General features: G+C 33.1%; 1 protein-coding gene across 1 annotated transcript in view; it reads right to left on the bottom strand.

Annotated features, from left to right (window-relative positions):
- Positions 1 to 595: 595 nt before the first annotated feature.
- ZCWPW2 (zinc finger, CW type with PWWP domain 2) overlaps positions 596 to 18,332 on the bottom strand; it is a 114,397-nt gene continuing 96,660 nt past the window's right edge. The window contains exons 5-8 of the mRNA XM_008571313.1: positions 11,355 to 11,413; positions 10,122 to 10,189; positions 4,160 to 4,284; positions 596 to 1,092 (exon numbers count right to left, since the gene is read on the bottom strand). Coding sequence (XP_008569535.1) covers positions 931 to 1,092; positions 4,160 to 4,284; positions 10,122 to 10,189; positions 11,355 to 11,413 — 414 coding nt within the window. The 3' untranslated portion in view covers positions 596 to 930. The remainder of the gene's footprint in view (positions 1,093 to 4,159; positions 4,285 to 10,121; positions 10,190 to 11,354; positions 11,414 to 18,332) is intronic.

The raw sequence follows: 18,332 nt of genomic DNA, 5'->3' as shown, positions 1-18,332 counted from the left end.
GGGGGGGGGGGGGGGGGTGGGGAGGAGGAGGGTGGAAGGGCATTCCAAGCTCATAGAAACAAGAACTAAAGCTTGAGGAGAGAAAAGAACCTGAGAGCATCGGGGACCCCTCTTAGTTGAATTAACTGGAGTGATGTGTGATGATGAGAAGGTGAGGCCATAGTAGATCGGGGGAGCAATGAACATAGACTAAGGACCTTACAATGTATTATGAAAACTATAGGAACTATTTTGTTGGATTTTTTATAGTGAATATGTTTAACTTCTCTCTATACATTTTAAATTACATTTTCTCATCCCCACCTCCAGAGATATTGATTCAGGCAGGAAGGGTCCAGGATTGTGATCTTCCAAAGTCTCCCAGAGACTGTTAAGCATTCAGTTTTGGGAACCATGGCTGAAATGATTGTTTCCGATACAAGGCAAATGACATTTTTGTTTTTTTAAGAAAAGCTCCAACTCTATTGTACAACCATTTTAAATTATTTCCTTTTATTTTACAATAGCTTAATTCCGGTACAAATACACATTCTCTGAGTGTATTAAATTTAAATTATCTCTAAGAATTATAATAGATTGGGCAGCCATTTTAACAGTTTGCCACATTTGAATAAAGGGCCTAAATAATCATTGTAAAGCATATGTTTGTGAGGTAAGTTTTATAAAGTTTTTAAAATGAAGGCAAACAAGAAAAAAGTCTACAAATACAAACATCAGAGGTTTTTTAATTCTAAATTTTTAACACTAACTTAAATATCATTTGACGGGCTTTCAAAACGATGGACATTCTAAAACTATAAAGTACAAAGTTATTACAGATAACAATTTTGATACAATGTATTTCACTAAACATTTTTAAGTTTTTGAGTTTGGGAAAATATAAAGATGCCAATGTTTTCATAATTAACTTTTGAAAATATGTATAATGCACTAAAATTCAGACATCAAAGCATCTATTTCTTTAAACTTTTTAGTTATATTTTCAATACATTCTCCAGCTTTTAGTTTTATCCCATCAATTACAAGATAGTCCTCTTCATAGCAGTTTTCAAATGGACTGCCTGCAGGAGCTTCAGGGATGCATTTAGAAAACTGCAAAAACAACCATATAATTCATCAGAACTACAAATTACTTGATTATTTGAACAAAACATAAAGTAGTCAGTAATTCCTCAAGCCACAGCATTTATACAAACTTTTCTGTTATGCTGGTGGCCAAATAATGATTCCCACATATAGTACAAAGTATGGTAAATGTGTTTGTATAATATAAGTATAATGTATGGTAAATGTGTTCGTAAAGAATGAGTAGTTATTTAGGTCCTGTCTCTATTTCCCAACATTATGCATTTTTAGTTTTAATTTTATGCTTTGGAAAAACGTGATCATTTTAATTCTGTGTGAATTTTATGTATTGTTTTATTTTTTAAATTATCATAAAGAATACAATTTAAAACTATTTTAATCACATCTTCTGTGGTCATATTCTCATAAGCAAGTGCATTACTTTCAGTAGTGATAGTGCACTCTAGCTTAGTAGGAAAAGACACTGGTAAAAACAATGTGCACACAGACAAGATTCATAACTTCAAGGTTCATTAAAGGTAGGGTTAACTTCCCCCATAATTCAAGGGAAAAATACACATGTAGTTTATGCAAGTATTTTCATATATCAAAAATGTACCTTTTAATACAAACAATTACTCAGTAAATTTTGTGTTATTTGTGTGTGGATTTTCCAATTTGTGAATTATTCATGTGGATTTATAAAAATCTAAAATTAATTTCCTTCCATTGCTTACCAAGTAAGGGCATGTCAACCAGTGTTAATAATAGCTAAAGAAGAACATAACTAGGAAGGTGACTCTAGTGAGTAAAATAATCTCATAAAGCATTTCAATGACAAATAGAAGTTTTGATAATCCATGTGTGTATGCTTTTTTCCACATTGATACTCTTATCTATTGATGTAAATGATTGAGAGTAATTAAATTGAAAATTCATAGATAAAATAAATGATGAAAACATCACCAAATTTACAACTTTGAAAACAGTTCATATAATATCTGCTCCAAGAATCAGCATGCTCTAAACTTCAAAATTTTTCAGGTGGCTCTTTTTGGCGTGTTTAGCTTATAGGATGCCACTTTCTCCTAAAAAGGAAACACTTCAACAGTTTTAAGTGAAATTTCCTTGGAAGCCATATAATTGTTTCTAATAACCAAATAAATAAATAAATAAATAAAATTCCAGAGGTGATCATTTCTTTACTTTTAAACTAGAAATTCCTCTATCTTTGATAGTTGGTTTAATTCCTATTCTTCACATTTAAAAATGAGCAAGGCCCTAAGTATTCTGAACCTGGCATAAATGCTAGAGTTACAAAGCTCAGTGAGCAGAGTGGCTTATGAACCAGTCAGCAGGAAGCACTCACCTGCCTGCCAGCAAGTTAAAATGGTTAATTTTTACAATTACTAAATGCCTTTTGAAAACATAAAATAAAAGAATCTAAAAAAAAATAAATAAATAAAGCAAGCTCCTGCTTGGTGATGTATTAAAACTATGTATTTTACCTTAAGAAATAAAAATCAGAAGTAATTTTCTGTTCTATCAAGTTTGCTAGTTATAATGGCAAAATAGAAGCCAATTCTGTAGCTTTAAAAGCCACAGGACATCACTACAAAAATCAACCTGGCTATATTTTTGAAAAGACAAACTGCTAAGACTGAAAAAACACTGCACAAAATCATACAGTGTTCAAACAAAACACATATTTGCTAGAAAAGAATAATTTATATATATATATATATATATTCATTATATGTATATACAATATATGTCACCAATCTATAGACCTTATTCTACAAAAGGTAAGACCTATCTACAGAAAACAGTCCTTTTAGAAAGTAATCTTAATTAGAAAAATGACATTTACAGCCCATGCAAATTCGGGTAAAAGTTGGTATTGCTGGTACTGATTTAGAAAGCTATCGTGTTTTTCAACTCAGTAGGAGTTTTTAACATTAATTTTATTTTATTTTAATACAGTTATCTTTATAATGATAAATTCTGTATATCTTCTTTTTTTTAAAAAAAGATGACCAGTAGGGGGTTCTTAACCCTTGACTTGGTGTTGTCAGCACCATATTCTCCCAAGTGAGCTAACCGGCCATCCCTATATAGGGATCTGAACCTGTGGCCTTGGTGTCACCAGCACCACACTCTCCCAAGTGAGCCATGGGCTGGCCCCTAAATTCTGTATACTTTCTTAATTTCTAACTCACTAAAGGAGGTGTTTAAGAATTATCTTTATTCTTGTTGAATGAAATAATGCAATTGGGCAGTCTGTCAAAGGGTGTGAAACACCTTGTCTATTTATAAATCCATCTTTTTCTGCATCTGTGAACTTACAAATTTGGGGATGGGTAGTTGCTCAACGTGACAACGTGGGAAAAGAGAAGTGAAGTAAGAAAATCTTAGCACTTATTCTCTCTAGCAATTGATACTGCCAATTCTCATCTATAATAGCTAACCTTAGGTGTCTACTGCTTTGCAAAGCCCTTTTCCTGGTTTACCTTATTTAATCCTCAAAACAATCATCTGAGGCAAGTAATAAGCAATTTTGCCAAATTACCCAGGTCCTTAGTGGCAGGACCAGGACTGGGTCACAAACATTACATTTTAGCATCAGTGTCAATATGTTCTCTTGAATCCAGGTATACTAATATATCTAAATGAATGAATACAATCTTAAGGATATACACAACTACTCACTGCCATTTTTCTTCCTATTTAGGGAACAGCTGTACTAACTTGTAAAAGCATCTGTCCTATCACCTATTATTCTCATACCTACCACATTGCTGCTCTATATTAATGATCTGCGTGGGCCCATATCACAAATCCTCATTCAAACATTGAATGAAGTAAGCACATATGGCCTTTCTGAGTCCAACATAGTTGGCCAAAAGAAAAAAAACAAAAGCCAAATGATTTCTCAATAGGCTACTGGTTTATTATTCACCTCATGATAGTCAAGGGCTGAAATTTCAGATGTGAAAAAGTTTTCCATATAATTAAAATGTACAACTAGGAAAAATTCTGCAGTTTAAAGAATTTTAAGTTGCTATTTAGGTCTGATAATAACTATCAATACTACCTTTTCTTCTGTATTTATTTCTTCTCCATGTTCTTCTTCTGACTCATCAGGTATTGCTGTGGGCTCTAGTGCTTGCTGTAGCATTTGCTCCAGTTCTTTTAGTAAAACTTCTGTCTCAGAGACAACTAAAGAAACACCAATATAGTAAAAAATTCTACATATTGATTAACTCAATCTAATGCATAATTTTAACCATCCAGAAAGAAAAAAAAATCTTCTAAATGCTAACAGATAAAATAAATATTTTAAAAAATTTTCACATATGTGTGACCTCTGCATGATGCAAAATAATTATGAATTTCCAGGTGAATCTTTCACAATTCTTCCTTGAAAAATGTAGGTGGTTTTTTTGCTATGTATAAACCATAAAGTATCCCTCAAATATCAAAAGCTCACTAGAAGTTTTTGTTGTTGTTTTTCTTTTTTAAGGGCACCAAAATAAATTCTGTTATTTATAGAACAGCAGTCAGAAAATTTTTTCTGCCAAGGGCCAGAGAGCAAATATTTCAGGCTTTGTGGGCACGATGGTTTCTGTGACAACTGCTGAATTCTGTTGTTGTAATGCAAACCATAGACATGTACATACATAAATGACAGTGGCTATGTTCCAATAAAACTTTATTTATAAAAACAGGCAGCAGCTGGTGGCCTGTGGGCCACAGTTTGCCAATCCCTCTACAGACTGTTAAAACTACTGTTTAAAAGGAAAAGTCATGTAATTAAGTACCTAGGTTGAACATAGGCTAGTCTATTCCTAATCCAAATGGTAATGTATTTTAATTGTCTAATCTGATTTTTTTTAAAATGCCACATTTATAAAAGTTTTTTATACTACTGTGACATAAATACAAAAGTAGAGTAAAAGTAGAGAATCTGGTAATTCATTGAACTTGCTGAGATTAAAAAGAAAAAAAAAATCCCCCACCAAATAAAAAAAAAGAAATAAAAGCCTATTATAAATCTATAGACTCAACTACTGAGTAACAATATGCATTTGAATTCCTGACTTAAATAAAACATTTTCATTTGATATAGGGTCTGTTGAAGCAAAGATCAAAGAAAAGAGGTCACGTGTGGCCCACTGCCCTGCACCAGAGACAGATGGAACATATGAGAAGCTCTTCCAAAGGCAACATAATTCAGAGAGAAAGGCCATGAGTACAAACCCCTTCATCTTCCACTCTAGTTACTAAAATCTGACATGCCACCTCCTATTATCTGCCATTCATTAGCAGGTCACCAAAAATCATACCAGGTAGAGCAGCTAAAAGTTCATGGAACATGAAAATATACCCAAACAGAATATAAAAAAGGAAATTTTAAAATTCTGTTAAAATAGTTATTAAATAATAGGGTAAAGTCGTGGCAGGTTATGAAATAGAAAGTTTCCCTTTCATGGTTCTTGCTACGGTACTGGAAAACAATTTTTAGCTTATATTTTTCACATTAAAGTTTTGTCCACAAAATTAGTTTTTCTGTCACTATTTATTGCTTGCCTCAAGCATTTTTTTTTTTTTCCTTTTTGTCTTTTTTCATGACCGGCAATGGGATCGCAACCTTCGGTGTTGCGCCCGCACCGCGCTCAACCAGTGAGCAGACCGGTCTCTATATGGGATCCGAACCCACAGCGGGAACGCCACCGCGCTCCCAAGCGCCGCACTCTACCGAGTGCGCCACCGGGCTGGCCCAGCCTCAAGCATTTTTATATTCAATCAACAAGTATTTATTGTGTACCTACTCAGGGCCAGGAACTCAGGAAAATTGACATCAACTAGCAAGCCTTCCTAGCCATCATCTCTTCCCAGCCAATCTTAGGTTTTCTCTATGGAAAACTTCTTTTAAAACAGTTTGAAAGAAGTTTTCTGATAAGACACTCCACACCTTAGAACAAGTTCCCATGTTTAAAAAACAAAACAAACAAAAACTGTAATTAACATATTACATACATCCACATAGACCTTCATTGTATGGTTATTGCTAAAGCCTAAGAACACAGAATACAGAAATGCTTCATTATAGAACCGTGATATTCAAAATTTCGTGGGCATAAGAATCACTTGGGGAGTTTATTAACAAATATAAATACAACTCCATGTTTACTAAATCAGAATTTTCTAGAGGAATGTATGTTTTTATTGAAGCACCTTTGTTAATGAGATTAACTTCCTCTTATGACAGATTTCTTATTTAGTAACCTGTTACTTAATAGATGAATAATTGTGGTTATCTTCACACTGATTACCCAGTCACACTCACAAATGTTGTTTTACTGTCTGACATTCTGAATCTACAGAAATTGACACTGTTATTTAATGCATTGTTGAGAAGATGGATTTTGAGCTATGCTATAAAGGAAAAATGGCAAACAAATATCTTCATATTTCTAATGTTAGGCTAAAATATAATCAATTTATGATAATGAATGTTATTGCCAAATGGCATTGCAGGCTCTCCGTTTTCAAACAATCTAGAAAAGTCTGTACATTGCCTTTTGATCAAAGGGTAGACAAAGTAATGGATGACTTCATAAATGAACAAGAAGTCATAACATCAACTTGACTGATGTCAAATTCTGCTTCCAGAACAATGAGAGGTTTCCTTTTCTAAATAGGTACTCCTATAATATAAAGCGAAGTTCAAGAATAATTCTCAAGAAATAGCAGTTACTGTAATCTACAAAATAGGTTATCGAAATTGGTCAATGATATCTTCCAAAGATAGAGACAAAATGAATGCCTTTGCTGATCGCACAACCAATCATATTCTATCAATACTGATTATCCTGTAGTTTTCCTGACTTGTTTCAGTTTGTTGTTTAAAGTGGTAGCATTATAGCTGTTCTGTCACTAAGAGAAAGTTGAAAGAAAAGAGAAAGAATGAAAGAAAGGAAGGAAGGAAGGAAGGAAGGAAGGAAGGAAGGAAGGAAGGAAGGAAGGAAGAAAGGAAGGAAGGAAGGAAGGAAGGGAAAGAAAGAGAAAGAAAAAAAGAGAAGAAAAAAAAATATTTCTAAAACTGAAATCCCTATCTGCTTTTAAAAATGAATGTGTATAAATCAGTGTTGTTTTTCCATTCCTGATAAAAAAAATAACTCAATGTTTGTCTCAATAAATTGGTCACTATTTTAAGAACTTTCAAATGTATATTTATAAACTTTTCTTTAATCTCTACCTCTTTATTGAACGTTTAAAGAAGCTGTCTCCTCCCTTATGGAGGCTACTGGTTGAGTTATCCCAAAACTGGCATTGAACAAAAAACTCTTAAATATACTTGCAGAGCAACGTCAATGTTGAAATTCTGCAGGAATTCTAATGGAGGAGGAGGGTAGGAGGAAGAAAAAGTACATCATTTGGTTTTGTTTTAAAGTAATCACAAATACTCCTCTATATGCTTATAACTTAAATGTAGAGAAGAATGAAATACAGGTTGAGCTGTAATGAAGAGAGCACTACGCTTGGAGAGAAACAGAAATAGGAGGCATGGTGCTCTGGGGAAAGAAGGATGAGGGCCAACCCCACCTTTTAGCCTAGAAGTTAAAGGTTACTCCAAAACAAGAGTAGGTGGGCAAAGTTTGTTTTGAATAGCAAGATACCAACTTTCTCCCTGTCACCACTTCTACCTCCTAGACCCATACCCCAAGGCTTTCATGCTTCCTCCAGGATCCACCAAGATCCAGACCTTTCCTATATTAACTATCCTCTTCCAAGCTTACCTGTCTCAAGTGGCCGATAAATATATCCTTTGCTAATTTAATAAAGAATGTTAATAGATTATTAGTTGGTCCTGGGTAATATGTCAATCTTTTATTTATTCAAACTTTTATAGATTGTCTACTCCCCCAAAAAGAAATGAGGTATTTACCAACAGAAACAATGAAATAAAAAACAAAAATTCAAAAGACTAAAAGAAACCAAAATCAATTCATTAAAGGGGATACAAAGGGCAATAATTAGATTTAAAAAAAAATTAGATCAACTACCAACGCTGTACAAAACCCCCATAAATTTAGCTTTAAGCTTCCTGGTATTAAAACAACCAAGAAAATAGCTGCACACTTTGATCAATTTTAAGAAGCGATGTGTTCTTTGAAAAGTCATATAACCTCTTAAGTGCCTCAGTTTCCCTGTCAATAAAATGGGAGATAATATAATACCTACTTCATCTATCTCACATAGATCATGTAAGAAGGTTAAATAAACATATACATGGTGTTTAGAACAGTGAGGACACTTAACAATTGTTATAGGTGTGAGTCATCATTATTATTATTGCTATTTATCATTTTATCATTATAGATGAATTTTCTTGTTCCTAAATGGGGGGAAAAATTAGTTATAGAGACAATATAAACATAACACTTGATATTCCTGGTAGCAAGGTAGCAGTTTTCCCAAAAATACAAATGTGTTTCACAAATACTTATTTATTAGATTAAATCTTTATACAGTCATGGACATACAGTTTAAATTATTTAATGATTCCTCAGCTTTTTTTAATGAAAGTCCAGAAACAGGCCAGTTCTTATTGGATGAGAGAGAGAGAGGGAGAGAAACAATTTGGTGGAGCATAAAACCCATAAAGAAAAAGCAAATCTGGGGCAGGAGACTAATGGGAACTTCAGCACCTGGGAGCATAAGTAAAGTGGGTCCAAGACGTGGAGAGGAGATTCAAGAAAATGGTATAACTTTCTTCTAACATTTGGCCCTACCTTAAACTATGAAGAAATGAGAGATATCAGAGGCTTGGATGGAGGGATCCACAGAAACATGGGTAAGGGATAAAAAACTTCAGGAAGGTTAAACTTGAAAAAAAAACAATTTTTCAGGAAGTAAGTCAATTTTTGCAAAAAAAAACCATAGTAGACTAGATGTTCCTGCTCTTTAGTTGTTCACAGTGGAATGGAGGAGTAACTATTTTAACAATTAACTTTTGAGACTTTAAGAGCCACACAGAATGTGAGACTCCTGAAGGGATGACTACTGAGGAAGAGTCATTTCCAGTCAATGGATGCCTCCTGGCTGCTGTGGATTTCTTCTGTAGTATCTTGCATTGAGTTGGAGGGGAGAAGGATCCCAGTGTTGGAATCCTCAATTACAATGCCAGGGTCTCCTAGTGAGAACTCAGTTCATGGATAAACAGAATTTTGCCTTTCTACAGAAATACATAAACTGATTTATGTAAGGGACACAGTAGCTAAGAAAAGGCACTTTAATTAGTGGGAAAACAGAAGCAGAATAAGCTTGAAAAGAGAGAAACAACAGAATCTTGTACTGGTTTAGGAGAACAAAAGAATTTTTTTTAAAAAACGAACTGCTTTGTCCTTCTTCTGCCTGCTTTTCTTTTGTTTAATGAGACTATAAATGAGTGGCTTATTTAGCCAATTGAAATGCAATGCCATAGGATCTGGGGTGGCTTCGCAGCAGAGGGAGTATGGCACTGATAACTCCTCGGGGTTTAATGGGCTTTGAACATGACTGCCAAAGTTCCATCTTTGCCTGCTATTCTAGACTAAGGAAAATGTAGAAAGAGATTTTGAAAACTAAAAATTGCTCCCTGCATTCCACATTCACCCTACTGTGTTCTAATACTAATGACAATTAATTCAGCTGGAAGCTCCAGGCTGCTGTTCTCCCTTCTCTCCCTTTGTCACTCCTCAGACCCCGATAATTTGGAATAGAGAAATCTGGAATGAAATGTAAGTTGCTGATACTTCCTCCCACAACTGCTGGTGCATTATTTTTTAAAAAATTAAATACATGAAAAAGCCAGAGAAAACTGAGTTCAAGGAAATAGAAACCTAAAGGCAATTGAAAAGCCCCAATATGTAAATTAATACCAAAAATGACCCATTAATGTTTCCCATATATATATGTATAACAGATTTTTTTTCTTTCACAGGATTACAACTATACTTTGTGAATTAAATATAGGTAAAAGAACCAAAAGCACAGAGGCCTTTACATACCCATGTTTTCCTTTGATAAGGCATCCTCTGAGCAAACATTTTCAAAAGAGCATTTTAAAATCATTTTCCTAGAAAAAGAATTTGACAAATTTAGCTTCAAAAGTTCAATCATATACTTAAATAACCATTCATGTATATTCATTGGTAATTGTAGATTATAAATATATTTTCTTTACCTTAAGGTACTTTGTCTTGGTTGTTTTATTCAGTAAGACAGCAGGATGCAGAAAAAAAAAAAAAAAAAAAAGAGGGAGGGGACTAATATCAATTTGAGCTCTCACTAGGTACAAAGCACTAACAATCTATCAAGCACCTTACACAGTCTTTTTCATGTGATCCTCCTCCAACAAAAACCTACTAAGTAATTGTTACTCTCATTATATAAAGAAATGGAGAAAATATATAAATATATATAAGTAAATTTTCTTTATATATAAAATATATAAAGAAAATGGAGATATCAGAGAAAATGAAAAATTTAACACATTTAGGTAAATGGCTGAGCATGACGGAACTAAATTCTGTCAGACTGCTTTTTCCACTCTACCATGTTGCTGATTTACAGTCAGAAGACACCTGTTCAAATGCATTTTTTCTAACCATAAGATCTTGAGAAAGCCACTTAGCTTCTCCAAGCCACAAATTCTTTATTTTTAAAATGGAGTAATTATGATATACTCCCTATCTATTTGATGAGGTTACTATGACATGTAACTGAGACTAAGCAGTGAAAGTCCATTTTAAAAAATTTAGTTTTTCATCTTCTGAAAAAGTACAAAGAAGAAGAGAAGGACTATCCATTAATGTCAGTCTTTGTTCTTGAGCAGAACTCTTTCTAACACAGCACTGATTACCATTCTTTAAAAAAATAAAGAAAACGTATGGCTGGTTCTATGATAAATAATAAAACTCATCAGTGGCTTATTAGTTCATTAGGAAGGCCTGTTTCTGGTTTGCATTATGTATTTTTAAAGTAAAAACCTGCTTGTCTGGTTGCTGTTATGATATTAACCATCAAAAGTTCTAGTTCAACATCTTTGTGTAAATATAGAACTTTCTTCATCCTTCTAAGACTACTTTTTATTATTCTATTAATTCTTTTAGAAAAATTTAAACACAATATTTCCCTAGTGAAATTGAATCAAAGATCAGGGTAAACGTCATGTAATAATTAAATCATATATATATACATTTCAATTTTATCATAACACTTTTTAATTTTAAAAAGCATACCTTTTCCTTTTTCTAAATTTGGGCTTTTTCTTTTCCATATTATTTTTGGAAACTTGCATCTATAAAACAACCACAACCAAAAGATGAGTTAATTCATATGAAACCGGATCAGTTCAGTATAATAATGGATCCTATATAGTCCTAGTAATTTAGCCAGAAAAGAGACTCTGGCCCATAGCCCTAAACACTTGTAAGTCTAGTCAACTAACTCATAGTCACTGCAACTGCATTGATCTGCTCAGCTTCCAGGAATGGTAGACTGATCTGATATGGATGCCTATCTTCCTTATTATCCACCCCCTCTCTTACCTTTGCAAACACATAAAAATAATGAAATAAAATAACTTTTAAGTTTTATACACATATATGACCTTTAAAGAAAGAAAAAGAATATTTGGATGACAGAAGCATGTGGGAACTGACATGGTAAAGGTCCACAAGAAATTTGTACCAGGATAGGGTAAAAGGGGCTTAGGGTTGGGCTTTTCATGTCTAAGCAAAAATAAGTGATACTGGTTAGAAAGCTGTACTGATAATGTACCCTAAAGCCTGGGGACTTCAAGGATTTTCTGCCCATAAAAAGAGAACAGGCAAAACTTTACCTAACATAACACAAAAGTAGCAAGGTGGTATGGAGTCTGAATAGCAACAAGGTACTATTGGTATGTAGTATGAGGAATTAGATGGAAAAAAGCAGCAATCCTGGAAGAATGAAAACATTAGGCCTATACCATCAAAGTAAGAAATCCAAATTTATGTCTCTTAAGAATAATAGGATTTCCAAATCAAATATTGAACATAATGTCTTACCAGAATTCCAAAAATCACTAAGACAAAAGTAAGCACAAAAGCCAAGCAATAAATATTAGAAAGACTTATACAAGATTCCTAACACCACTAGTTCAGGAGAACTAAAATTAATGGTATACAGATTATCTGGAGAAGGAAAAAAACCCTATAAAATAATTATATTTGCACTGTACATTTCAGTTGACACAAAATTCAAAAACAGGTAAAACTAATCTATGGGACTAGAAATCAGGATAGCTGTTACTCTTGCAGATGGGGAATGTGAGTAGAAAACGGCATGAGAGCACTTCTGGGGTTCTGGAAATGTTTTGCTTCTTGATCTGGTGCTGATTAGAAGGGAATGTTCATTTTGCAAAAATTGACTCATTTTTATTTATGTTATTATTTTAATTTTTTGTTTGTATTATAGTAATAAACTTATATTAAAAGTAAACATGTTTTTAAAAAGGAATAGTACCATAATGAACAAGGTCAGGTCTCTTTGACCTATAGAAGAATTTGAAAAAAAACAAAAACAAATAGCACTTCTAGAAAAAAAGTTACTGAATTTAAAATTCAATGGATAGTCTAGAGCTGGAAGGTATATTTGAAGAAATCCTCAAATTTACAGCAGAGAGAGATATAGAGAATTTTTGGAAGGGAAGTTAAGGGTCTTGGAGAACAGAATGATAAGGTCCAGCATAGTTCTGAAAGTTCGGAGTTCCACAAGGGTAATATAGAAAGAAAAGGGAAAAGAAAATATTTGAAGTGATAATGGCTAAGAATTTTCTAGAATTAAATAAACCAAATTGTAGAAGTCCTGTAGTATCAATCAAAACCAATAAAAATCCACATCATGACACATAAGTGGTAAAATCACACACAGCAAAATAAAAAACTAGATATTAAAAGCAATCAGGAGAAAAAAGCAAGACTATAAAGAAGTGACAGTTAGAATGCAATAGATACCATATCAACAATACCCAGAAACATATCTTCAATTAAACTATACTCATCAAAACTACAATTCAAGAAGGCAGTCATATGTGCATGTTTCTTGAAGCTGCTTGAGGAGTACTAGGAGGTTCAATACTGTTTGCTCTACTTTTTTGATTGTTGGTTTCCATGATTATAAAAAAAGTTATTAAAATTTTAAAAATAAAATTTTTAAAGAGAGAATTAAAAAGATATAATTTTGCTGAAAGAGCTACTAAAGGATATACTTGGGAGGAAGAAAATTGAACTCACAATAACCAAATTAATTATTAAACAAAAAACACTGACCTAAAAAAAGACTAATTGGTAATGGAGTAAAGAACAAGGAAGATTTAAAAAAGTAGACAACTGAATGGAAGAGGGAAAGGAGTTAGTTTAGGGTGAAAGCATTTTAAGAATCTTGAATTACTCAGGAGGAGAGAGATGATAATTAAACTTAAATTGTTAAATTGATTAAACATGTTCATATTTAAGGATAATCATCAAAAGAAGAGAAATACAATTTATAATTTTTTAAAGGAAATTCATTTTTATTGTGTCTAAAACATGTACCTCAATGGGTAGAAAAATGGGTAGATTTAATACATGGATAAACAGATAATTCCTGTCCAATCAGTATATTTATTATTCAGAATTTGCTGCTAACATTTTGAAAACATTTTTCCCTTCAGTACACTATACATTCCCTTAAATATCTTATTTACATTATGTAGTCTTCTATCAGTTCTCATGACAGAAGGCGCAAAAATCTGACCCATCTAAAGAATATACACTTGGTCCTAGTTGGTTCACATCTGGATAGCCGAAAAGCTTCCTTTTGGTCCCTTCTTGCCATGAAAGTCAATTCATCCTTCAGACTACCATCTTGCCTATCTTTTTTCCTCTTTTCCCTCCATTGCTGATTCTTTCCCCTCCAGAATTATTTCCAAAGTCATTCTTGACATGTAGGGTAGATTCCAAGTCTTGACTTTCATCTCGATAATTGAAGAGGCTTCAAGGTCCAGATGGTGTAGCTACTGATCACACTGAGTAGATCTTCCGTTCTAATTCTCCCAAACACTACTAATCCTCAATGGACATGTACAGTGTCTGTAAATGACTAATACAATTAAGAACATTGTCCATCATCTTGTTCTCATGGAAGATCCTAAACTTTTCTTGGAGAAAGTGGTGGCCTCTTTTCATGGTGGTGACCTCAGGTTGGTTGGGGTTCCTCTGGGCTTTGTGAGGAAGCTCTGATTTACAGTGAGGTAGCTGGGAATACTCTTCATCTTGCTTCAGGTCTAGGGTCAGCTGAGATAGCACTGCCCCGCATAACTCACATGTTCCTCAGAGCACTGGGGAAACTTGGGTTAGGGCAGAGGCACGAAAGGAAAAGCAGAGATATCCAAGACCTCTTGAGGACCAGGCCCAGAATTGTCACACTGTCACTTTTACCTTATTTCATGGGCCAAGGTAAGTCATAGAGCTCAGCTAAAGTCAAGGAGTGAGGAAATATACTCTTCCTCTTTAAAAGGAGCAACTGCAAAGAGTGTGACTATAGGAAGTTGGTCACACTTTGTTATTTCAAAACTTATGACAAAGCTACAGTAATCAAGACAGTATGGTATTGGGATAAAAATAAAAGAATGGATCAATGGAACAGAATTAGGAGTCCAGAAATAAACTCTTACATTTATGATGAATTGATTTTCAGCACTGGTGCTGTGACAATTCAATAAGGAAAGAACACTCTTTTCAACAAATGGTACCGGTACATCTGGATATCCACACATAAATAATGAAGTTCAACCCCTACCTCATATCACATACAAAAGTTAACTCAAAATAGATCAAAGATTTAAATGTAAAAGATAAAACTATAAAATTCTTAGAAGAAAACACAGGAATAAATCTTCATGACCTTGGGTTAATGTTTTTGTAGATATAACACCAGAAGCACAAACAACAAAAGAAATAACCAATTAGAAGTCACCAAAATTAAAAATCTTCCGTGCTTGTAAAGGACACCACCATGAAAGTGAAGATAACCCACAGAATGGGAGAAAATATTTTCAAATCATACATCTGATAAGAGAATTGTATCTAGAATAGAAGACAAATAAGCCAATTAAAATACAGTAAAAAAAAATTGAATGGACATTTCTGTTAAGAAGATATATGAATAGACAATAAGCACAAAAAAATGCTTAATATCATCAGTCTTTAGAGAAATAAAAAACAAAACCACAACAAGATACCATGTCGCACTCACTAAGATAGCTAAAATAAAAAAGACAAGCAATAACAAGATGTGGAGAAATTAGAATCCTCATATATTGCTGGTGGGGATGTGAAATTGTGCAGTCACTTTGAAATATATTTCAGTAGTTCCTCAAATCTCAAATGTAGAGTTACCCTATGATCTAGCAATTCCACTTCCAGGTGTACAACTAAGAGAAATGAAAGCATATGTCCCCACAAGAACTGGTACATGAATGTTCATGGCAGCATTATTCTTAATAGCCAAAAAGCAGAAACAGTCCAAATGTCCATCAGTGAATAAATAGTGTGGCATATCCATACAATGGAATATTATTCGGCTATGAAAAATAATGAAGTACTGACACACGCTACAACATGGATAAATCTTGAAACATTATGGTAAGTGAAAAGTAAAAAGCCAGACAAAAGGCCATATATTGTATGAGACTATTTGTCCATAATGTCCAGAAAAAGCAAATCCTTATAGACATAAAATAGTGGTTGCTAGGAATTGGAGGGAGGTGGGAAATGGGCAGTGACTACTAAAGGGTATGGGGTTTCCTTTTAGGGTGATAAAAAACTGTCCTAAAATTAATTATCAGAGTTGGTTGAACAATCTTGAATATACTAAAAACCACTGAATTGTATACTTTAAAAGAATGAGTTGTATTGGAAAATAAATTATATCTCAATAAAGCTACAATTAAAAAAAATTTCATGACATGGAAAAGTTGAGAGTAAGGAGCTGAAATATAACACATCCATAATTAACAAAAGAAACCTAATTTAGCAATATTAATGCTAGTAAAAAGCAGATGTTAAGTCAAAAAGCACAATCAGAGACATAAAGCATTATTACTCAATGTTAAAAGAAACAATCCACTAAGAAAATATAATAGTCCCGGATTTGTGTATACCTAAAATCTTAGCTTTTAAAATAGGCAAAAAAAATAGAATTACATAAAGAAACTGATGAATCTACACTTTCTTACCTCTCTTAAAATTTCTTACAAAATTGACCTCTCAAAAAAGTAATAAAGCAGACATAAAAATTAGTGAAGAAATAGGAGAGTTTAATAACACAAATGATAAGCTTAATCTAATAAACATATAATGAACCTGGCATTGAATAATTAAAGAATACATATTGGTTTCAAGCCTGAGCCTTTTACAAATTTAACCACCTACTTGGTCACAAAGAGTGTCTCAAAAATATTAAAATAATCCATTATATAGACCACATTCATTAACTAAAATGCAGTAACAGATGAAATCAAAGCCCAAAAGATAGCTGACTAAAATTTTTAATCAATTCATAGGTATAGAAGAATTCACACTCTCCCATGAACCTTCTTTCTGTGATAAGAGTTATGACCTATATCATTTGGATCAGAGTTATTCTCATATTTTAATAATTTGCCTACAGGATTTATGCCACACCTTGCATGCTGTAGGTATACATAAAGTGTTCGTTGAATAAATTAATGGGAGAAAGATAAGGTAAACACAAATATCATCACAGGCAAAAAAAAAAAAATGTCAGCGTTAATGCCCATTTTGTAACATCATTGTTTTTGATCTAGACATTTAAGGACTTCATGAAATTTACCCTGAGCTTCTAAGCTGCTTTTCACTTTAACCTGCCAATGTGAGCAGTTTCTTAGCCCATTTTGTTTAATTATTTCACTGTTTCACTGACCTTGATTTTACTGATTTTGAATCAACCACAAAGGGTAAGAATAACTTTTTAAAATATTCTGAATATTTAGCAGCTAGCAATGACATTCACATCGTACATTTAAAAGTATTAACTGTAATGAGATAACTGAATGTAATAACTTTCAAAGCATTATTAAACAGCTTAAATACATTAATAATCATTCAAGGGAGATTTGTATGAAGCACTCAGGGAATTCATATTATTATGATGCTAAAGACTAAGTACTCTTCTTTTTGTGATCTTCAACCTCAAGGTAATAACAGTATTCAAATATTTTTCCAGGACTATATATATATATGTGTGTGTCTGTGTGTGTGTTTCTAAAATAAAGTAGAAAAATAGAAAGTAAAAAAGTATATAAAAATACTGATCTAAATCACTGATCTACATCTCCAAAGACAATATAGAGCTATTATTTCTATCTCGTTATTAAGCTACTAAGGGTTACTACAAGACGAAATAAGATTCAGGTAAACAGTGAAAACACTTTACAGGTATTAACAGAAAGAAATACCCTTAAACACTAAAATGATAAACCAGGAAGATTTGTGTTGAAGATAATAAATTCCTTTTCTACTTTGTAAAATACTGCACAGTAACCAGAATGGACTAGTGCCTTCGAAAATGCTCTGTGCCTTCCTGCTCTGAGCCTTTGATAAAGTGTGACGTGATGGAGAATAGCATAGAATTTGGCATGACAGGATCTAGATTTGAATGCTAATTCTGGCACTTACAGACTGTATCACTTTTAGTAGGTCACTTGATCACTCCAGTATCCAGTAAGAATTTAGTATAAAGTAAACACATAAATATTTCCTGCCTAAATGACCATTCTGAATTTCATGGTCTTCTTTTGTTAAATGATGCTAAAAAATAACTATTTCTAAGAATTTTGGGGAAGATTAAATTAAGTAACATGTCAGAAAATATACAGTTGTGCTTGCCAATAAATTGTTCAATCATTGTTAACACTGGACCAGTGTCCAAATTCTATCCTTTTTGTTTATAGTATTCGACTGAAGGAAACTGGCATTTTGGTATGGTTGGACTTTGGTTACTGTACTAGTTTCTTAGGGTTGCCATAACAAATTACCACAAACTTCATAAAGTAACAGAAATTTATTATCTTACAGTCTTGTAGGATAGAAGTTTCTCTCTTACGTGGACTCATCATTACATTTAGGGCCCACCTAATCCAAAATGACCTCATCTTAATATACTTATCTTAA

Source organism: Galeopterus variegatus, unplaced genomic scaffold (assembly GCF_000696425.1).
Source record: "Galeopterus variegatus unplaced genomic scaffold, G_variegatus-3.0.2 Scaffold679, whole genome shotgun sequence".
Classification (NCBI taxonomy): Eukaryota; Metazoa; Chordata; class Mammalia; order Dermoptera; family Cynocephalidae; genus Galeopterus; species Galeopterus variegatus.
The sequence above is the reverse complement of the archived record's forward strand: the minus strand, read 5'-3'. Positions and strand labels throughout refer to the sequence as shown.